Below are 23211 nucleotides of genomic sequence, written 5' to 3'. Positions count from 1 at the left end.
GAGCATGTGGTACATGATAGTTGCAGATCCTGTCACTGTCCCTGCATCTGAAGCCATACAAGTGCGGAGGGATCTCGGTGGCTCCCGTGGACCTTAGTGGCTGAAGCAAGGCAGAAGACCTGGCCTTCTAGAACTTTCCCTAAAGTGGCAAGCTCAAGAGTGTGAAGACTTTTTCACCCTTGGAAAGTTTTTCTGGCCTTGTGGCAGGCAGATCATCTTACATAAGAGGTCACAGAGCAAACAACTGAGGAGATGGCGTGTCAGCACAGGATATGTTGTATTCCTGGCATCCACATGCATATCTGTAACCCTAGCATAGCAAGGGAGGAGACCAGCAGATCCCTAAAGCTTGCTGCCAGTCTAGCCAGTCATCAGTGAGCACCAGGTTCAATGAGCGACCGTGTCTCAAACAATAAGATGGAGGGTGGTAGGAAAGACACCCGGTGTCAATCTTTGACCTACATACATAGTTTCACATGTTCCCACATGCATATGTGTACATACGCACAACCCATACACGCATTAAAGCCATTACAGAGCCAGCATATTTAAATGCTAAGAGTTGAATGTAGCATGCTTGAGGTGCGGAGGTGGAGGAGGCATCTAAGGAGACAGCCTTCAACTCTCCTTCATCTATGACGATCTCAGGGTGCAGACAGAACTTCATTTTGTAGTGGTTAGGAACTGTTACTTGTGGAAAGGAGGCACCACTTGAGATGTTATTTATATCTAATCTAAGATTGTGGTACGTAGCATGGAACACTTAGGAGTTACTATGGTGATCTCCCCAAGTCCCAGATGCTAAGGTTGCCCATAGGGCATGGCAGCCTGGTATGGGAGAAAGTGACAAAGGTTTACTAAGCAATGCTGGGGTGCTTGATCCTTTGTCGCCCCCAGGGACTGCAGAGTGACTAGAGGGCAGTAGGGTTGGTTATGTCTATGGAGCCTCCTTTTGGATCATTATTACAAATGACCTGAAAGTCCCTGACAACCTAGGTGACATGAGAATGATGGAGGAGTCACATATGGTCAGGATGGAAGGAACCCAAGTGGAAGGTTGATGTGGCCGCTGGCATGAGTGGGTGGGTAAGCCTGACTAAGCATTGGACAGTTGGTGAGCACAGGGCACAGTGCAGGGGAAGCGTGCTGAAGGAACTGAATGCCACCCTGTCATACTTTTGAGGGAAGTTATTGGGCAAAAGGCCTCATGATAGTGGCTTTACTATAGATGTTTCTATACCCTGGTTGGATTGGTAATGAGAATACGGAATCATCTAGGAACTCTCAGACCAATGTTGTGTGCAGTGGTACTGGAAGGGTATAGAGCCAAAGAGGGCACAGTCGCCTGTGAAGAGGGGCATAGAAATTGTGTAGAAATAAGAGGTAGAGTGTGGGAGCAACTGTAGATGATTCTAAATGGAGGGCATGAGAGAATAGGCTGTAGAATGTTCTAGAATGTGTCCAGTGCTCTTTCTGAGTTCCATGTGTGCCTCTTCAAAATTATATATTGTTGGTTGTACATATCAAATTTGTGTGTAAACAAAGACCCATAGACCTGGGGACATGGAGAAATATAATCTAATAGCCTGGGGAAGGCCGTGGCACTTGAAGAGCAGCTGGTTTCCAGAGAGGGAGAGAAGCACTGTGGGCTTTGGGGAAAATTAGGAAGTAGCTGCAACTGTCTGCCTGCAGAGAGCAAAGCCGGTGAGGACCAGGGCCTGGAAGTGCTAGCCCTCTGCAGGGTCAGAGCTGTCTGTGGATGTGGCTGTGAGCAGAGATGCCCAGGCGCCAACACAACATGGCTGCTTCATTCCCTTTGCCTAGGTTTGCTCGCCCTGGGATGACTCTGGACCTTAACGAGCTCTGTACTCTGAGATCTGCAACCCAGTTGACTGAGATGACTTGTCAGTGTGGGTGGTGGTGGTGGTGGGGGTGGGGGGGGGTGCATTTGTGGAGCAAGGGGTATGAATCCCTGTCACTTCCTGAACATGTTACATAATCAGGGGCTTATTCTGCCTTAGTTAGAAGTGTTTGCCTCTTAACCTCCTCTTATGAAGAGGGTTGTCTCTTAACTCTTTATTTTCATAGTAATTCCCGTATGCAAAATTTAACCTGACGTTAATAATTGCCCTTATCTCTCACCAAAGGACCTGTGATTGATAGGTAACGGCCTAAATAAAGCACAGTTACAGATAAGTGATTCTCTCCTTGGTTTCTGCTACTCCGTTCTTTGTGATTAACACCTGTTACCCTATTCCCTGCTTGCAGGCTCCATGCTTCAAACTAGAGTAGGATTAAGATGAGTGGGAGCTGGTCTTCCTGGAGCCAAGGCTCCTTCTGAACTTACTCTTGGACAGCCAGCACTGTGCCCCCAGGCAGCCTGGCAAAGGGGAGTGGGCTCAGCGCTAGCTCTGAGTAGTTGGGTAGATTCTCAGGGCTGTGGTCCTTAAGGTTTGAGAAGTTGCCCTTGGCAACACAATCTCCTCACGGCCACAAGCAACACATCTGTTCCTCTGCTCTTTCCGAATAAAAGCGAGCTGGTGAATTCACTTTCTCAGATGAGTCCTTGAAAGGGCTGATTGGTGTCTTTAAGCCAGGAAACCTGCTGTTCATCTGGCAGGTTAATGAACTAAACAGAGAGTTAGTGTGGGGAAGATGGCTCAGTTGGTAAGCTGCTTGGCGTCATGAGTACCTGCATTTGGGTTCCCAACACATGCGTGAAAAAGCTGAACTCGGAGGTGAGCACCTGTGACCTTGACACTGGGGAGGAGGAGAGAGGCAGCTCTATGGCCCTTGCTAGCCGTCTGGTCTAGCTGACCCAAGCTTCGGGTTCAGTGAGAGACCCTGACTCAAAAGAGTGAGGTGAAGAGTGCTAGCGAGGGGCACCCCAACACCGACCCCCAGCTTCACATGTGTGCTCACACTGTCACACATCTAAACACACTCAGACATGCTCACATGCATACCTGACACATGCCTAGGTCACACACATACAGAGAGTAACTAGGTTATCTAGGAAGCAGAGTGGTAGACTTTCTCATATTTAATCAGTTGGCTACCGGAGTGTCTGTTACATTCTGGGCAGGGTGGGGCAGGGGGAGGTATTCGTAATAAATCTAGGGAAAGGGGCAGGAAGACCCTTTGTTGGCCATAGTGGCATGTAGCCCTGGCAGTGCGGCTTACATGACACCGTCAGTCTTCCTAGGAGAGCAGCTTTCACCTGCCTATACTGGAGGTCTTTAAATGTAATAAGCTCCTTTCCTCTGCGTTTGGTTATTTCCCAGGTGTCCCCAGGCCTGGGTCCGTGTCTCAGCACACACCCAGCTCTGTAGCTGCCAGTCAGCAAGGAGGAGGCGTGGAGCTCTGGGAGTAACTCTCACCTCATCCAGAGATGTCGCTCAGCGAGCGCCATGCCCAGGGGCACTGTCCCTGGAGTGCACAGAGTGAGCTCTGCCCTTGCAGGACATGCTTATGTGTCGCTGGATTACCCTGGCACTGGGCCCAGAGGGTGGCTTACTTAATGCCCTGGAAGCTGTCAAGCCTCCATGCAGTGCAGTGCTGAGCTGGGCCAGTAGTGGGCCGGGCAGGTCACGTGGCCATGGCGAGCACACTCAAAAGGCAGTCAGGAAATGACCAGTTTCCTATTGGCGGCGTCTAGTGATCACCATGCTTCCTCTTTCCATGGTGTGTCTTGTTTCCTTTAAGTTTTTTTCTTTAAAGTTTGTTTGTGCATACGTGTGTCATGGTGCACGTGGGGGAGGTCAGAGGACACTTGGGGGAGTTTGTTTTCGCCTTCTACCACGTGGGTCCTGGGGACTGAAGTCAGGTCCTCGGGCTCCTCCGCAAGCACCTTTACCTGCTGTGCCATCTCACCCGCCAAGAGTTTTTCTTGTTGAAAGCCGCAGCTGTGTACAAATAAAAAGTTCTTGGCATTTCTGATAGTGATTTCTCTGTCTTTTCCTCTTTTTCCTTAGGGTCTCCTGGGTGTTCTGGGAGCCTAGGAGGCAGCTGCCAGAGCAGAAATGGCTGAGGAAGGTTGCAGCAAGGGCCTCTGAGAACCATAGCAGCCCCCTCCATGGGCAGGATGGGTTGGTGTGCGATTACCTTTTCACAGTCTCTTTTCACTGTTTACAGGACACTTGTATCAGTTACTTATTTCATGGCTAGGATGAAATACTTGACAAATACAAAGGCAAGAGGGTTTATTTTAGTTCCCAAATCAAGAGAATGGCAGAGACGTGACAGTGGCAGGAGTGTGAGCCTCTTTGTGACATTATTTCAGTGGCCAGTGAGTAGAGAGCGATGTATTCGCATTCTCAGCTATGACCCGCTCTTTTATTTGGTCTGGGACCTTAGCCCGTGGGAGTGGGCCACGTATACTGAATGTGGTTCTTTTCCTTCTCAACTCAGTCTAGAAATCCCTTCACAGACATGACCAGAGCTTTGCCCTGCAAGGGATTTGATAGTATCAACCATCACACTGCCATGTTCAGCAAATGTGCTAATGGCTCTTCGAGCACTTATGCCCACAAGAGTGAGCTGGGATTAACCACCTCCATCACAGAAGCCTGCCCTTGCCGTTGGTCCTCTTAGCCCATCCTGTGTCTTGCATCACAAGACATGCACACATGCACCTCTGCTGCCTCAGGGGGCTCCCGGGAAGGGCCCAGGCATGAGGTTTGCACGTCAGGGTCTCCTTACAACAGGGCCTGGGGATGTGGGCCCGCCATCAGCCCTCCATTTCCTCCCAGCAGAAGTTGGGGGTTTGAGTGGAGGGGCATGGGGCATGCAAATGTGTTGGAGCCATAGCAGCAGCAGCAGCAGCAGCAGCAGCAGCAGCAGCAGCAGCAGGCAGAGCCTCCTGAACAGGAAATACCATAAACTTGACCTTGCAAAGAGGGCCTAGAGTGAGTTCAGTGGTGCATAAAGTCAGGGCTAAGACTAGACAGAAACGTGTGCTGTGTGTGTGTGTGTGTGTGTGTGTGTGTGTGTGTGTGTGTGTGTGTGTGTGTGTGTGTGTGAACCTATCTTTTTGAAAGGCAGAGGAAGCAAAAAAACAAGAAAGCTTTTAGATGGAGTATCTCTGACTGTGTGTGTGTTTGGTGGTGGTCCCTAGGGAGGAAGGAGGAAAGTCGATGCAACCCCCACCACCACCCAGGGCAGCAGAGTCAGGCCTGTAGATGGAGGTCAGATGTATTCTGCCTTCCTGATTTCTGTGTGTCTGAGGTCCCCAATGTCACTCCTTACTCTTCCAGCTTCATGGCTCAAACCCTAGATGCACATACTTCGTCCAAAACCTGTGGGGCCAGAGCTGTAAGGAAGCCAGACTTTATTGGATTTTTTTTCAGTTAATTTAGTATGTGTTTTATGTATCACCTCGAAACCCCAGTAGATTCTACAGCATGCGTTCACGATCATGCAAATTAACATTGGTTTAGTAGTGCAAATGTGGAACTATTTACATTCAGTGGAGTAGATGTAGAAAAGAAAGGACCTTGTAGGTATGAGAAGGCTCAGTTTGTGAAGGCATCTGCTGAATCTGATGACCTGAGTTCTGTCCCCTCACAGTGGAAAGAGCTGATTCCTAGGGGTTGTTCTGTAACTTCACACATATACCATGGTGTGTGGGAGCAAGTATACTCACACACTCTCTCTCTCTTTCTCTCTCTCTCCCTCCCCCCCCCTCTCTCTCACACACACACACACACACACACACTAACTAAAAGTAAATTTTTAAAAAAGCAAATAACCTTATGTCAATTTGGATCAGGTTTTGTTGCCAACTTATTTTGATTCAAATTAGAAAGAAAAAAGAAAAAGAAAAGAAAACTTTGGGCTTTTGGCCTTCAGGAAGTGTGAGTCTGTAGCTAAGGCTAGCCTTGATCCTCCTGCCTCTGTGTCCTGAGTGATAGGATTACAGGCACATGCCAGCACACCTGTGTTCCAAACTGAGCTCTTAACCTTGACCCTTTGACTTGACCTTCATATCTGTGTGTCCAGTTGTCCTCAGCAGTGTCGCCTCCCCCATGCTGCTCTGTTCCCCGGGTGTCTGCGCAGGGAAGGACGTGTCCATGTCTCGCTCGGGCTAGCACTGTCCACACCATGTGGAACTCTTCCTCTTTTCCTCACATCTCCCATGCCACCCTTCAGTCAATCCTTTGACACAAGTGTGGGCTCTGACCTCTTCCCCTCACTTTCCACTCGCCATTTTTCTCTTGCTTGAGCTATTGTAAGGACTACCAACGTGGCCTCCATGCTGCTCAACGCTTACTCTCGTCCTCACCACGCTGAGGGAAGGCGAGTTATTTTTAAGGTGGGAGTCACAACATGTCACTGTCCCACACAAACTCAGCTGTGCCTCCTCGGTGCCACAGAATGCACCGCACACCCTGTCTCTGGCCTCAGTTCCAGCTGTTCGCCTTTGAGAACTATCTCGCTGAGGGCTCAGGGCAGCTCTTTACCCACCTCTGAGCTTTTACCACCCTCTCCCTATTCTCCTGCCAGATCCACACAAGCTAATCTTTGCACTAGTTAGGAAGGCTTTCCTCTTTGACCTTGCGTTGTTATCTGTTGCCAAACTCAACCTTCTCACTTGCCTTTTGCATGGAGAGCATAACATTTGAGAGGTGAGAGCCAACTCAAGATTCAGCGCCTACAATGGGCATTGGCTAGTATGAGGGTAGACTTAAAGTCTTACATTTTATTCTCCTTGGATGGCTTCGAAAGGCTGAGAACCTCCTTCATCCTTCAGAAGTGGCCCTTCTCCCCTTTAGTTAAAGGAGCAATCGTACGCGGCCCTAAGCTGTCCTTGAAGGCTTTGAACTCCTTCAACTCCTCTCTCGTGCTCTCGCCACACAGTCTGCGGAAGAGCAATCATATCTGTCACCCTCCCATGGCAATCTAAGATCTGGCAGAGAAAGATGCCTCGCCGACCCCTCACCCCCGACCCCGAGGAAGCACTCTGGCAAGCAGAGCTTGAACGTGCACGTTTCAATGGGTCTGCACTTAAGGAAGTCTTTTCCCCTTTTAGCTGACTTGGTGTGCGCTTCCGGGAAAGACGAACCTGTTGGGTGTCTAGCTGTGTTCACCTGTTCATTTGTAAAGCCCTAGTGTTCATAAGGAACTGGCTGGGTAATGCGAGTTGTTCATTTTCAGAAGACAGATAGTCCCGCTTTCATATGTAATTTGTACTTGAATCCATATGTGTTCACTTAGTTATAGGGAAAGCCGGTTGAACGTCCAAACATGTCATTACGTGTAAAGATAGGGTCTGCCTCAGAGAGTGGAAACCTCTGCCATACTTCTTGTTTATATCATTCCACAGTTTTCACATAAACTTAAAAATGGTTTAAGAATTGGCCACTTGGCTGTCACAGAGTCAAGAGATGATGAGTATCTGACCAAGGGTAAAATGGCATTGATTTTTGACTTGCCAAAATATTCTCCTTCGCTTTAGCTGATGTGAGTCTGAGACATATGCTTGCTTTTCTTAGAGCCCTTTTCCTGTTTTATTGAGCGTCCGAGGCAGATAAGAGAATATATTTCAACGTATGCTTGTGGAAGTGGAGGTGGCGGCCTTGATGGCCTGGTGAGAGGGACTCTATGGACACACCATGGCAGGGTCATTTGTTCATCATCTGGACAAGGATGTTTGCTCATCGTCTGACCACTTTGTTCTGTCCATGGCACTTGGTTGTGTGAAAGGTATAAAATACGGAAACAAGCAGCTGTATCACCCCTGCCTACAAATGGAACAATTTCACCATATGGAGAAGGGTGGGGGATTAAGACAAAGGATATTAAGTTTCGCTCATTTCTTAAAGAGTTTTTTTCATTGATGTATGTGTCAGTGTCGTGAGTGTCTGGTGCCTGCAGAAGGGAACATCAGATCCCACCTGTAACGCGAGTTACAAATTGGTCGTGAGCCTCACACGATGTGGGCTCTGGGGACCAGCCTTGGGTCCTCTAGAACAACCATGGCCCTTCTGAGCCTCTTCCTTAGTGTATTTAAACCATGTCCACTCAAGGAGCACGTGGCCCCCTTCCCGCTGCTAAGCAGTGGGCAGCACTGTTACCTTTGACCTATGGAGATATGTGATTTTAAAGCCATGCCCCACTTTTAACTTGTGTCCCAAAATTAAAGAAATTAAGAAAACCAAGCTCCTCTTTTCTGATTGCTGGTTTCGAGCAGTTTGCCCACATGCCCAAATGAACGTATTAACCTCTTTGTGCCTTAATTTCTTTGCTTGTGAATAAGGGGACTGATTTACATAATATTCTTCAAAGAATAGCTCATTTGTTTTTAGCCAAGAAGTGTGGTAGAAACTAGGAGGAAGTTTAAAAACTGTTCATGAACACACACACACACACACACACACACACACACACACACACACACACACACACACACACACACCTCTTAGTCCCGTTCCCCATAGAGCCTTTTTTAAATTGTGCCTTGAAGTGTATCTGTCACACATAGATCTTCACAAGATTGGATCACAAGATACATATTACTTTATGAGCTCATTTTAACATGTAATACCACATTGCAGATAGTTTTTCATGTTATTAAATGTAATCTCAAATCTGCTTGCATAGTATGTAACGATTTAAATAGACTACCATTTATTTAGTTGGCTATTAACTGACCATTGCACTGTAACTTTGTGCTCTTTAAAATGTTGTCATGATCAGTTTTGGAGTTAAGTCTTTTTGCACGTATGTGGTTAGGATAAATTCCCCAAAGTAGAATTGCAAGGCCAAGAGTTTTTTGTTTTGTTTTGTTTTGTTTTTGCCATTGTTGTATAATGCCAAAATGTTCTCTACAAGCTCCGCAGCAGTTTGCACTCCATGGGCACGCTCTTGCACGACAGAGCGTACCTCTCTTCCTCATTCTTAGCAGCTCTGCATAATCCCGTTTCAGGTGACATGCTTTGGAAATTTCCATTCTGGGTTTTCTTGAAGCAGATGTGTTTGTTCCTTTGCCCTCTTGAGGTTCTGTGTACACAACAGACAGAGGGAAGGGCTGGAGGAATCTGTCACAACCCTGTGAGCAGAAATAGCCCACCAGTGCATTGACCATAAGGCTCTCCGAGCGGAGAGGAGACCCAATGGAGTGGCCTACAGGTACTGAAGAGCCTCGGTTCAAAACAGTACAGTGCAGCGGTTCTCAGCCTGTGGGTCGTGACCCCCACAGGGTCACCTATCAGATCCTGCATAGCCAATATTTACATTGTGATTCCTAACAGTAACAATATTACGGTTCCTAAGTAGCAATAAAATCATTCTGTGGCTGAGAGTCAGCAAAACATAAGAAACTGTTTTTCATGGCTGCAACATTAGGGAGTTTGAGAGCCTCTGCGATACAGGATTCTGCAGCCTAGCTTGGAGACTGCTTCTTTTTATTTATTTATTTATTTTTATTATTGATTTTTTCTTGTTCCATCTCAATGGTCATCCCATCCCTTGTATCCTCCCACTCTTCCCTCCTTCCCATCCTCCCCCAACTCCCCTCCCCTATGACTGTGCCTGAGGGAAACCTCCTCCTCCTTTGTATGCTCATAGGGTATTAAGTCTCCTCTTTGGTAGCACTCAGAGGAAGGATGGCAGGCTACCAAATGGAGACTGCTTCTTGGCCGAGCTCTGAAGGTTTCCAAGACCGGGAGGATGCTTACCCTAGGTCAGGGGTAAGAAAAAACACCCACTGAAAGACCTCGATGTACAGTTGTGCATCCACAGTCCCCTTGCGGAAGGATCTGGAGTCAGGCTGACCCCGCCCCCCAGGGGTGAAAAGTTGAAAGGCCCTTTGCAAAAGAAATGGTAGGCTGGTAGGCTGTTTGGGAGAGTTAGAAAAGTTATGTGGGGGTTATATTCTTTTGAGGGCTTCTCTCTCTAACCCTAAAGGCAGATGGAGACCATGTTCATGGAAATGGGTGTATGTATGTGCCAGAAGAAGAAGGAGAGAGCCACAGGGACTAGGGAGGCATATGCAGAAACTCAGTGTATTTTTAGAAATAGTAAGTTCAGTGGAAGGATGGTAAGGTGTAGTTAAGACACCTAGGTATCAATTCTACTGACCCAACATCCGAGTAATAGGTATTTTTTTTTTTTTTTTAATGAAAATGAAAAAGAGACCACAACAAAGGATTGAAAAAAAATAAATAGAAGAGTGGCTTTCACAAGTTTAGTTTTGGCACAATGATCAAAAAAGCCTTCCCGAGGCATGTCCTTGTGAAATTTCACAACAGCGAGGATGAAAAAGGACCCCAGACTTCCAGAGTGGAAACAAAACAAACAAGCATGCCTCATGCTAAGCCATGCAATGGGGCTGACATCAGTCTATTAGTCATTAAAAGAAAGCTCTGATAGATTACGGCTTCCCCAACCTAGGGTTCTATATTAGTCAAAGCACTGTTCACTGGTGAGGGCAGGCATACAGAGGCTTAGAGTGCCTGCTTCGGGCCTGCTGCTAGTCAGCATTTCAGCCAGAATACACTTTCCTACCCCAAGCCCAGAACAAGGGAGAATGGATTCTGAGGACCGTGGCTGCATCCAGCAGAGTGAAAAGATGTGGAGCACCATAGCTAAGCTCCAACCTAGAAAGCCACGGAGCTGAGCAAGGGAGAGAAGTCATGGCGGGTCTCCAGCAGGGCAAATCCTAGGAGAAGAGGATCCTGGGAAACCCTGGGATCATAGAGAAGCAACTGGTCGAATGAAAAACGAAGACTGCGTTTGAGTTTGATGATAGGTATATTGGCCCCTGGATTGCATGTGAGTTGCCACTATTGTATGTGGATAAGAATGTGACTATAAGATACAAACATATAAGTGTATAGATAGGCGATTTACAAAGTCATCATAACGTAAGTGATATTAATTTTCAGACGTCAGAATCACTGTATAACAAAGCATGGAGATTAACTGCGGTTAGAGACCAGAACGTCTGCCCTGTCAGCCTTGAGTGTCTAACAGCTAAGGTATAAATTACAAAAGTGTAAGGGATGGGGGAGGCCAAGGGGAGGCAGGCCTGGAAGCACTGATGTTTTCTGGTTAAAACATGCAGGTGACAGTTTAGTGTGTGTGTGTGTGTGTGTGTGTGTGTGTGTGTGTGTGTGATCATTGAGGCTCAAACTCAGGACCCCAGATACGCAAAACAAGCTTGTACGACTGACCTGATCAACTGGCTAAGAACTGAGAGTGAGGGCATGGAATGCTTTTTGGAAAGGGGATGAGGAGGAAGGTGTTAGCTGAACCAAGTCTTCGTCTATTGCACTGGCAAGGGAAAGAGAGCACTTGGAATAAGAAACCAGGGAATTCAGGCCTGCTATTTAGAGGCATGGCAGTGGCCATGAGGAAAACTCAAATAGGGATTATTAAAAACAAGTCCCTTGGGGCTGGAGAGATGGCTCAGCGATTAAGAGCGCTGACTGCTCTTCCAGAGGTCATGAGTTCAATCCCCAGCAGCCACATGGTGGCTCACAACCATCTATAATGTGATCTGATGCCCTCTTCTGGTCTGCAGGTGTACATGCAGGCAGAGCACTGTATACCTAATAATAAATAAATCTTAAAAAAAAAAAATGGGTCTCTTTTGGTTGTGATGGGGCAGAAGGCTCGCCTCTCATCTTAAGCAAACACAAATAGGTTTTGATTTCTGAAAAGCTAACACATCATTACAGCCAGTTCGGGTTATATTTTAGTTCTAAGTAACACAGAAATACATAGCCCAAGAGAAAATTTGGTCAATTTGGCCAACCAAAGGAAAAAGACCTTACCCCTGTTTTAATTTATGTTTCTTGTGTTTTTGAACCAAATCATTTTTAAGTGTTTCTGACTCTTACATTTCACGCTTTCATGATCTTTATAAATCCATTATTTTTCTCAGAGGACATGGTTCCAACTGTATGAGGCAAAGCAATAACAAATCAGACGTGATATCCAGGATAGCTTTGTAGAGGAATGTGCCCGGAGGGATGATTGCGTCCTCTTGGGTAGCCTGCATCCTGTGTGTGCTCACTGTCTGAGCTGCCTGGCTGTAGTCTTCATGTGCTTTGAACTTAGGATCTCTGGGAGGACATTGCATGACCTTTGCTTTCCTTGCTGTGTCCCAGTATCTCTGTGTTAGCTCTGAAACAGCAGTTCAAAGAATAGCTCGCAAGGAGATGATGAAACCCAAGCAAGTGCCACACAGCTAAGAACAGGCAGTGCTGGGATTTGAACCCAGGTAGGTTAGTGTCAGTATCTGTATAGTCCATCACTGAGCCATCCTGGGGTGCTGTGAGAAATAGGAAAATAAACCACACATACATCTAAATGCACTGGGGAGAGAGACTACTCCCAAACGAAATGCAGGTTGCAAAATGCAGGCTGGTAGCAGGGAGCTTTTCACTTCTGAATGGCCAGGGGTAAAAGATTATGTTCCCTGCTGTTTCTTCTGTGTGCGCTCACCACCCTCTGTCAGGGATTAGAGTATATTGTGTCTTGCCATTTTCTTCTGAGATAGAAACACTATACCAAGACCAAGTGACGCTCCTTAACCATAGCACACACTCCCTCTTAGACTCAGCGTCCTCGGGTGTTTGCTGGATTTAGACAGCCTTCTTGTGCACATAAAAGTACTTGTGTTGAGCCACCTCTGTCACCAGAAGAAGCTGCCAGCTCTTCAGGACCATCTTCGAGCCACTGGAAAGAGAAATAGGCAGCTGTTATCTTGTATTAAACACTGCCGTTGTGGCTTATGGAGCCCCACGATGTGTAATGCAGGCTTCTGGTCTGGACAAGGTGGCTGCTTTACAGTTGGTTCCCGTGACCTGGCTGTGAGATTTCAGAAAAAGTGTTAAGGTGTGTCCAGTACCAAAGCCGGCCACACCTGGGGATAGAGGGTTAAAACAGCCAATGCATTTAAAAGGACATTTTATCTCATCAAAGGGCGGTGACTTAAAACTTTATAACTAATTATCCCGCATGGAAGTCGTACCAGAAGGGTTAGGAATGGAATAGAAAAGATCTGATTGTGTACCCTGCATCCCGTCTCATGAGGCAGCTCCCGTTTCCTGTTGATGAAATGTCCTGCTAGTCAGTGGGAAGATGGCTCAGTGGGTAAAGTTCAGATGCTCAGAATCCACAGGGCCAGGCAAGGTGGTGTGTTCTGTGAGCCCAGCAGAGACAAGAGAACCCCGGGAGGCTGTGGGCCGGTTAGCTGGGTTTATGCAGCAGCAAATACCGGGAGATCCTGTCTTGAACAAGGTGGAAGGTGAGGTGAGGACCACACCTCCACGCGTGCTGTAAACATGTGTGCCTATACTCACATGCTCATAATTGGAGGGATATTCAAAACAAATAAAAAATTCAGAAAAACATTGTAAGCAAGAGTCCCTGTAGAAGGTCTGTCTCAGGGGGGTGTGTGCACCCACACCTGAGCATCTTTGTTTTGCACAACAGTTTAGCATTGCATCTTGCTTTTCCCGTTTCTGAGTGCCACAGGTTATATCAGCCAGCACTTTTAGATCTTTCCCCTTCTTTTTCTAACTTGTAGATTGACACAGCAAATGATGGTGTTTTTTTTTTTTAAACTTATTTATTTATCCTTTTCCTTTATGTGTATTTAGGTCATCTGGACCTCCAACCATCTCCATTGAGCATTTGGCAAAATCATCTTATTTTTTCTGTGAGGGAATGGAGATCCAGAGAGAGAGAGAGAGAGAAAGAGAGAGAGAGAGAGAGAAAGTGAGAGAGAGAGAGAGAGAGAGAGAGAGAGAGAGAGAGAGAGAGAGAAAGGGAAAGAGAGAGATGGTTAAATAATTCAGGAGACTCTCCAACCTACATGTTGGATGTGTTTTTCTTGCTATTATTGTATTTTGATCGCAGACGACAGGAGAGGGTGGCTCAGCTGTGTGCCTGTGAGTGTGTTCACACGTGTGGGTGGTGTGTGAATGTGTGCGCCCACGCGGGTAGGTGTACATTCTGTTGTATGACAGATGTGCTCGTGAAAAACTCTGAATGAGTCTTTTTCTTTTTAAAAATGGAACACGAAATTTTAAAGCCTCCGAGGGTGGAAAGACGATTTATTATTTAAAGGAAGCTTGGGGAGGAATCCTTATGTGAAGACTCGTGTCTTCCCCCTTCCTTACAAAGAGCAGCTTCATTGAGAATCAACTCTCATGCAGCTTAGGGCGGCCATTTTGAGTGCGTAGTGTGACGCGTTTTCTCAAATGTATGTAACCAACCCGTCGCCACAACAGTTAAGATGGAGAACTTTTCTGTCTTCCCAAAGGTTCTTCTATGTCTCTTGGCAGTCATTGGTCATCTCTACCTGCAGGAGGCAGTCACCCTTGTGGTTCTTGTCACTGTAAATTAGCGTTGCTTGTTTCAGGACCTTATATAAATGGAACCATATGGTGTTTGGTGTCTTTGGCACAGTATTCATATGAGTGTCAGTAATTTATTCATTTTTTTCTTGCTAAGCAAAATTCTGTTATGTGGATGTAGCACGGGCTGCTTATCGTACCTGCTATAGAACATAGAGTTGCTTCCAGTTTGGGCCTCTTAAGGAGTGGTGCTGCTATGGACACTGGATCAATGTCTTCAAAGACAAGTCCCCCTCCCGGCATCATCCACCTGTACAGATCCAGCATTTGCATATGTTGAAGTAAAGTAATAGGACATGCTTTTATTGAGGCAACATGTGCAAGCGTCTATTAGTGCTGGGGCTGTAGCGCAGCTGAAGAGCACTTGCTTAGCATGTGTGAAGCCCCGAGTTCAAGCCCAAGCACCACATAAACAGATCCCTTCTGTGTGCTGAATAGATAGGCCCTGCCCTGAAGGGATCATATATTACATACAATAACATAATATTCATGTGTAGGTGCAGGGTGGGGCGAGTGCACTCAGGGGCACATAGGGAAGCCAGAGGGAAGAGGTCGGGTAGCTCCTTTTTTATCATCTTTCATTTTAATTTTTGAAACAGAGTCTCTCACTGAACTGGATGCTCATGGTTTGGGTTGGGCCATCTGGCCAGTGACTCCTGGGGTCTGACTGTCTCTGTCCTCACAGGCTGGAGGAATCACATACGTAGCCTTGCCTAGTTTTTTCACAAGGGTACTGAGGATTTGAACTCGGATTCTCTTGCTTTCATAACAAACACACTTACCCACTAAGCCGTTTCCTGTCCCCTGTGTAATATCGTTACACGGCAGTGAGAGTCATTTGAGAAAGCAACAATTTCCCCCTCCATTATTTTATAGAAGCAGTTGCTCTGGCAGCCTGTTATCTGAGTGGAGCCCTGACAAACATTTCATCTCATGTATCCCACAGCCGCTTGACGGTCAGTGTGGGCTGTTAATAGAATAAAGAGCAGATTCCTCTCCAAGTGATAAGCCACAGAAGTAGCTGCTTGCTAGATTGCAAATCGGCATTTAGGGTTGGCTTCAACACTGCTCATTGCAGGGCTTTCTGGATTTCAATTTTTATGTTTGAATTTTTCTTCAATATACTATGCACTATACAATGCACTATGGTCAAATTCATCACCCACCTCCCCACTCTCTGATGCCACTCCCCTTTTCTCTCCTGTCTTGTCTTGGTGCTTTGAGCTTTTAACCAGCTGTAGCTAGGAGGATACTGGCTACCAGACTGGCCCTGCTCTGTCTGGTCTCTTCATGCTAGGAAGCCCTGGGACTGGGAATGGCTGTACCTAAGTGTGGGAGAGTGGTCCAGACTGAAGGGTCCAGACCTGGGTACTGGGAACTCCTTTCATTTTCTCCCTCTCTCTTTCTCTGGTTCTGGGCATCGAATCTAGGCCCTTGTGAATGTTAATTAAGCATTTACTACTGAGTCGTATCTCCATCTTTACTTTGGTGTGTTTATGTTGTATTCATGTATTCATGCATGCTTATAAGGCACGCCTGAGTACACACGTGTCCAGGCTTTTTGACTACTTATTTGGGTTCCTAAATCTACCACCCTTTTCCACCCCAGGCCCTTCCAACCCTCCAACACTAGATAGGTGAGAAAGGTTAGAGGGGAAAGGGGGCATAGATCTTTTTAGACTACTTCCTGCTGATTAGGGCATCTAGTTCCTTGGGGCAAGCTCAGTCTTCATCTTCAGAATACCAGCAACCAGCAATGCAGCAAACAGCAATCCAGCAATCCAGCAATAACACAAGAAACATCAGGAACCAGCAGCAGCAGGGGCAGCAGCAGCCACCTCAGGCCCTCTCGGGGCTCTTAACAGTCTCCAGAATTCCAAATGTAAACTCTCTACAGCTGGCAAAAACCACACCCTCCTAGAGCGCAAGATGATCATAGTTAATGGCTGTGGACAATCTGAAGCATCCCTGTATCCCATACTTGGGATTAAAACAAAAAACATATTCACATAATGTAACTGGGTTTTTTTTTTTTTAAAGAAACCAAAATTCTCAACACACACACACACACACACACACACACACACACACACACACACACACACGGTGAGAGACTGATGCCATATAACTTCCTTCTTCACTCGTTTTCCACTTTAATTTTTTGAGGTGGGTCCGCTCATTCGATTTGGAGATCACCTATTGGCTGGCTAGCCAGTGACCTTAAGATAATCTCATGTCTCTGAGCCCCTTAGCACTGGGGTTACAAATGCCTGCCCTCACACCTGCTTTTACATGCTGCTGGGGATTTTTTCCCCCTGAGATAGGGCTTCTCTGTGTAGCCCTGGCTGTTCTGGCCACTAGGCTTAGCTTTCTTTCTGCGTGGTTCTTCTACCTCCTACATTATCCCCACCCTCTTCTGTAAGGAAGAAAGAGGAATAAATATTTAATTATGTGTGTCTTGGTAAGTGGACCCAGGCCAGCCCAAGCCTCTCCCAGTCTCTGGTCCTTGCCCAGCTTGTTGCTTGGGGTTGCTCAGAAAGGGACGTGAAACTCAGGTGGCCTGAGCCAGGCCTGGGAGCCGTCTAGCTTAGAAAGTCTCAGGTGACAGTTGGCCTGTAGTTGGGAGAGAGTTTGACTATGACTTTTAGACTGCCTTGAAGCCCTTGGCGCTCTGGACACAGGCATAGGTTTGCGTGGGTCCCTGAAGCCTGGCGTGTCTGTTGTATGTAAGGAGGTTGTTGGCCACTCAGCAGTGGAATTCTGATCATTCAAGACAGCTTGGCTCAGAGTTCCTGATGTGTGGGTGTAGAGTTAGGAGCTGGGGGGTTGCACAGTACAAGCTCTTTCCGAGCTATCTAGAATACTCAGTTATAAGGGACCTACTCCCACGTACATGAGATTCATGGTGGCTCTGACGTCATGAAGCAGGTGTGCCCTCGTTGGCCACTGTGGGTCTACAGGCTGCTCGTTCTCCTCAACCTCAGCCTTAAATGTATTAATTTGTTCACACTGTTAGAGTTTGAACCCAGGACCTGTGCATCTAAGCAAACACTCTACTGCTGAGCTGTTGTTGTTGTTGTTATTGCTGTTGTTGTTTTTCGAGACAGGGTTTCTCTGTATAGCCTTAGCTGTCCTGGATTTACTTTGTAGACCAGGCTGGTCTCGAACTCATGAAGATCCACCTACCTCTTCCTCCCTGAGTGCTGGAAAAACAGGCATGCACCACCGCACCTGACTCTACTGAGCTTTTTTGAGACAGAATTTTGTTATGTATCCTAGGGTTGCCTTGAGCTCATAACTTTCTGTCTTTACTTTGGGAGTATTGAGATTATAGGTGTGTGCTGCCATATCTGGTTCTTGCTCGTAGACCGACACAGTACCTGTTGTCTTACAGGTAAATTATGAGGGATAAATAAAATCAGACACTTGAAGTCCATGCCAGTCTTCCCTTTTGAAACACTGCTGCTGCAGAAGTTTCTGGGTAGTTTGTTCTGTCTCCACCGCATTGTCCTGCATTGGAATGAATGGATCTCCCCACAGACCTTCCCCCAGGCTCAGGGCAGTGCTGAAGATGTGCAGGACATCATTCTGCCTTAGGAAGGTTGGTCCTGGGAAGCCAACAGCCATTGAAGAGCGGACTGAGGACGCTGGAGATGGGGCTGGAAGAACTCCCCAGACAGGCGAGGTGCAACAGGCCATATGAGTCTGACCTTGGAGTTCATGCAGAATCAATGCCTTGAGTGACAAAGTTGTCCTGGATGGGTAGCACTGCAGAAAGCTGGCTGTGCCCCCGATTCCCAGCTGGAAACAGAGACTATCATTGACCTTACAAGAGCCCCTGAGGCACTGGAAAAACCCAACGCAGTGTCTGATGCAAACTAGATACCCAGGGAACCTGTGATCATCTCTTCCTTCTATCTCTCGTGGCACCATGGGCCTTCTAATGCCTACAGGGTGGTCTTGCCTGCCCCTGGGCTTCCCCCAGGCTGAGTACAAGACTTACCTTTTCTGATAGTCAAGGTACCACATCAACTAATGTCCTGTAATAGCACATAGTAGTGTCAGCTTGGAACACAAAGTGTCTTCTATTTTGTGTGTGTGTGTGGGGGAATTATTGAAATAGAAAGAATGATGGACTATAAGGAAGTTGAAGGCTGTGTGTGTGTGGGTATGTATGTATGTATGTATGTACGTATGTATTGTGGTCAGGTGTACCATGACACTAATAAAGAGAGAGGTGAGAGGACAACTTGTAGGTATTGGTTCTGTCTGCCATCTGGGAGTGAAACTTAGATTGTCAGACTTAGTGGCAAGCACCCTTACCCAATGAGCCATCTTGCCCACCCTCCTCGCCTCAGGCCATCTAGCCAGCCAGTTGTCTCTTTTCCACATTTTGAGCATTTTCTGAGTGCCAAGTGCTTTGCATTCCCATCGCACAGAATTGCCATGACAACCCATTCCACAGATGGAGCCAAGGCTTATAGAGAGGAAATAATTGTCTGAGGTCACTCAGCGGGTAAGAGACAAAACTAGGATTCGGGCCTGGGATGAAGCCAAGGGCTGTGGTCATCTCCCCCACTGTGTCCTTGGCTCCTGGCCCTGGCTAGAGGAGAAGCCAGTGGTGATTAGCTGGAAGGAGGATCATAGTCCAGGAGAAAAGGAAAGTAGCTAGAAAGTCTGTCAAGGAAAGAAGCCTAAAAGGATTTTATGGCTAGGGCCACATCTGGAGCAAGTGCAATGAGTCTGCCCTGTAGGAGGGGTTCAGAACTGTCGTCCTGGGAACGGCTAGCGGAGGGATGGGGGGCTTGTTCCTCAGTTGGTCCAGCTGCCTGGTACTGAGACTGTAGAGTTGCACAGGCCTGGGAACTCACGTTGCTTCATTATCCAGGCAGAATTCATGAGGCAGTGAATTTGTCTGTGAGGTTGGATCACTCTTTACCACCTTTTGTACTCAGCCATCCGTCCAGTCACGGACACTGAAATCCTGCCACCCTGGATGGAGAGCCTCCTCACTTGGCTGACTGGGGCTTGGCCAGTGCTGCAGCCATCTGCTCAGCCTGCAAAGCTCTTTGTTGCTTTTCTGGCACGTTAAATGGCTTAATTTCTATTTCTCTGTTGGGAAATGCAGCTCACCAGCATTGAGGGAGCAGTGGGTGCTAAAATGGCTTCTGATTGCTATCTTGAATGTTCATATCCTAATACACTTTACTGTCAATGACCTGTCCTCCCTGCTATGAGCCCTCTCTCCCCTTTTGCACAGATAGGCTCAGTGCCCGCTGCTGGATAGGCCTCGCTGCCTATCTCATTCCTTCATTGTCCTCCTCCCTGCCTCTCACAGATAGCATTGTGCTTTCCCGGTACAGTCTGCAGTCGTGGGAAATCTTTGACTCGGAGGATATGAGAAAGCGTTCCATTTTGTTCGGTGGGGGGCTGGTTAGCTGTGATGATCTAATCTCCAAAAGGCATACATTATTTGAATTCCATGCTTGGGGGCGAAAGGGTTCCTGATCATTTTGAACTTTGGCAGAAACAGAATTCTGGCTTAGCGCTCGCTGTTCAGCAGAGCCAATGGCTGGTTTTCCTGCCTGTTAACTCCTTGCCAGAGCTGGGGGGATGTGTTTATGGTGGGGTCCCGCAAGTGTTTGAGAGACATAGGGAAACTTGGCTGTACCCACAGAGTTAAGCTCATGAACTTTTGGGGAGCGATGAGATCATATGGGATCCATGTGGGTAATTGGTGTTCATCTGGACTCCAGGCTCAGGAGAGTGGAGCCTGTGGGGTCCCTGAGGGTGGCCCCAAATCTGCCCACTGCCCTCTTTCACTCCCTGACCAGATGGTGCCTGAACAAACATAGCCCAGTTTCCCCATCCACAAAAGATCCCTTGATACATAAGAAATTTTAGAGCAGACAGAAAACATTCTCAGCCATGAGGGGCTAATTCTCGCCGTACACCAGGGCTCCTGAGAACTCTGGAGAGGCTGTGGAGTGACTTGGAGAGGCATCAGGTCAGCGTGAGTTTCTTTGCCTCCCAGAGGTGCGCATATTAGATGTCCATTGTAACAGCCACCTCAGCTTTCCTCTCCGAGTGCCATGCAGAGGCCACTTCAGTACAGATCCCACATCTGTTCTCCTCCCTGGAGGACTGAAGGGGTGAGGGACCCAGAATATGTTTCAGAAGACCTGAGTCTAGGACCTTTTCCCACTGGCACAAATGGGCATTGGGCAGAGACATGAGCAGAAGTTGGGAATGTGGGCCTCACTCTTTCTGTCCAGCAGAGAAGATAGCCGTGTGGACACTGTGCTACGGTTTAATAGAAACTGTCATTAGGACATGCCTGGTGTGCTGTGGGAACCCAGAAGAGGGAGGAATGCATCCTGATGGGTGTATCTAAAAAGGCCTCAGAGAGGAGGCTAATTGGCCTTGACCTTGAAGGAGCAGGAGATGCCCACCACACCACACTGCCTCTTCCGAAGAATGACCTGCTAAGTGCATATTTGCTCTTTATTGGGGACAGTGGGAAAATGACAGGAAGGGATGGCAGTTCCTGTCCTTAAAGAAACGCACAGCTTGTTGGGGGAGAGAGCCTGGCACTGCTGAGGCCATTGGAACTCTGTGTGTGCAGATGGATGTGGGGGCGGGAGAGTCTCACGGTGCGGACTTGGAGGTCCAAGGCTTTACTGCTCTCTCATGTGGAAAGCATGCTCTGCAGGAAGAGTTCCTTCCTTGCAAAGATGTCCGAACGTAAGAGGCCCAGCCCTCCCATTTCTAGCCTACTGCCTGCTTTCATCAGTGTGGCTGAGTAGAAGAGGGAGCAAATTGGGGATGAGAGGAGCAAGCCGTTGGTGAGCAGTTGCAAGTGCTGGCTCTCTCTCTCCCTACAGCCCACCCGGGCTGGAATCCGTGGTCACAAAACACCTGTGTAGCCAACACAGACCCTGAGTCTGGGGGGTTGGAGTAAAAGCGCACCTTCCAAGCCTTTGTTTTTCTTGTTCTTTCTTACACTGTTGTTCTCTGTTGCTTAGGATCCTTCGACAGTTGCTCATTGTTCATTTCCTCTGTCTTATTAGCTGGGTTCAGCACTCTTCCCAGTGAGGTTTTACTCGCTGAGAATGGGAGTGAGGTATTAATGCCTCTCTCATTTTCCCAGGAAGCGTAAAGACCACAAGCTTCTTTGGACGATCTTGGCCACTTAGCCTGGACCTTCGACTGCAGTTTCATCATCTGTAAAGGGAGCTAACACAAAGCCTTCCGACCTTCCTGCAGTTGGCCTGATAGGCTGGGAGATTCTTTGCGGTGGGGACTGTCTTATGCCCTGTGGCTTCCCTGGCATCTCCTCCCTTTAGATACCAGTTATAGCATCCTCTCTGCCAGCCATGGCAGTCAGTCTCTAGATAGTCATGCCTCGAGAAATTCTTCGGATATCTATTGTGAAGCGTGATTCCTCCCAGCTTAAAGCCTGATTGCTACTGCTGTCTGTGTGTGCTTTAGACCTCCTAGCCTGTCAATGTTGGTGCTCTTTCCTTTCTAACTCACCTAGCACTTGACGCACTGTAGGCTGACGAGCGTATAGGGCTACAACTCTGGGTTACAGCAGCTCAGGGTGGAAAATGCGGGGCTCTCAAGCTGCCCACACAAGCACTAACAGCCCCACTGTTGTTTTCTTACTTGCAGATTGATCTGGAGCCAGAAGGCAAAGTGTACGTGATCATCGACCTCTCGGGGTCATCGGGAGAAGGTAGGAGACCGTGTCTTGTTCCACTGAGCCGTCCGTCGTCTTCCGGGTCTCTCCCTTCCCGTCTCAGCCAGGGCACTATCACAGTGACATTTAATTAGTTGGCATGCTCTAGCGGGAGAAGGTTATTTTTGAAGATGTTATGCCTGTGTACCAAAAGGAGTGAGCCATCTGTTACTGGTGGAGCAGAAGGAGATTTCGGACTTGCTGAGAGGTCGGTAACACAGGCATTTCCGAGTGCTGTGTGCAGGGCAGGTGCCAGGGAGCGGCCCCCTCTCCCAGGAGGCCGCCGTGGGGTTTGTGTTGTGTGTGGTGAAAAAGGAAGTAAAACCAGTCAGCCTAACGGTATTCAGAAACGAAACAAACAAGGTGCCAGACTTTAAAATCGTACTTTTTGGGGGAAATCATTTACATATTCTTTTACTAGTTGTTTAAAGGGCAAAAGAAGCTGATGATATGAGGCGACAAATAAAGTTTTCTCTGATAGTCGTGTGTTTTTCCTTTTTAGATCCTTTTCTTTTGATTCCCCCCGCCCGACACACACACCTTTGTTCACTCAGTGTGTTTTAAGTGCAGAAGTGTAGGTGCAGTGCATACTGAACAGTCAGGCCGCAAGGGAAGAAAATGCAGCCCTGTCCAGACAGGTGCCAGGCAGCTGTGACAGCCTCAGCACTAGATGGCAGAGGACAGGACTCATGTGTTCACTGCCTCATCTTTCCTCTCCTTCCCTCTCTGTGGGCCGGGAGACAGAACAGCTGCCATAAGTAGCACAACAGAGAGACTGGCAGATAGGAACTGCTTCCCCTTAGAGAGGAGGGAAGAAGGGAATGGTGTTTGCGGTCTGTGTTCCCAAGTGAAAGGTAGACATTCATGTCCTTCAGCTCTCCCACCTGGAAGACTTGGCCCTTGAACAGACTCACACCTGATCATAAGCACTCACACACACTCACACACACTCATATACATCACACACACTCACACACATCACACACACTCACACACACCACACACACACACTCACACACATCACACACACTCACACACACTCACAGGAACAGACTCACACCTGATCATAAGCACTCACACACACTCACACACACTCATATA

The 23211-nt window shown here is 47.6% G+C and overlaps 1 protein-coding gene across 1 annotated transcript in view; it reads left to right on the top strand.

Moving 5' to 3' along the window:
- Window positions 1–23211, top strand: part of Prkce (protein kinase C epsilon) — a 486812-nt gene that overhangs the window by 162340 nt on the left and 301261 nt on the right. The window contains exon 2 of the mRNA XM_051159732.1: window positions 22044–22107. Coding sequence (XP_051015689.1) covers window positions 22044–22107 — 64 coding nt within the window. The remainder of the gene's footprint in view (window positions 1–22043; window positions 22108–23211) is intronic.

This window comes from Acomys russatus, chromosome 1 (assembly GCF_903995435.1).
Source record: "Acomys russatus chromosome 1, mAcoRus1.1, whole genome shotgun sequence".
Taxonomy (NCBI): Eukaryota; Metazoa; Chordata; class Mammalia; order Rodentia; family Muridae; genus Acomys; species Acomys russatus.
The sequence above is the reverse complement of the archived record's forward strand: the minus strand, read 5'-3'. Positions and strand labels throughout refer to the sequence as shown.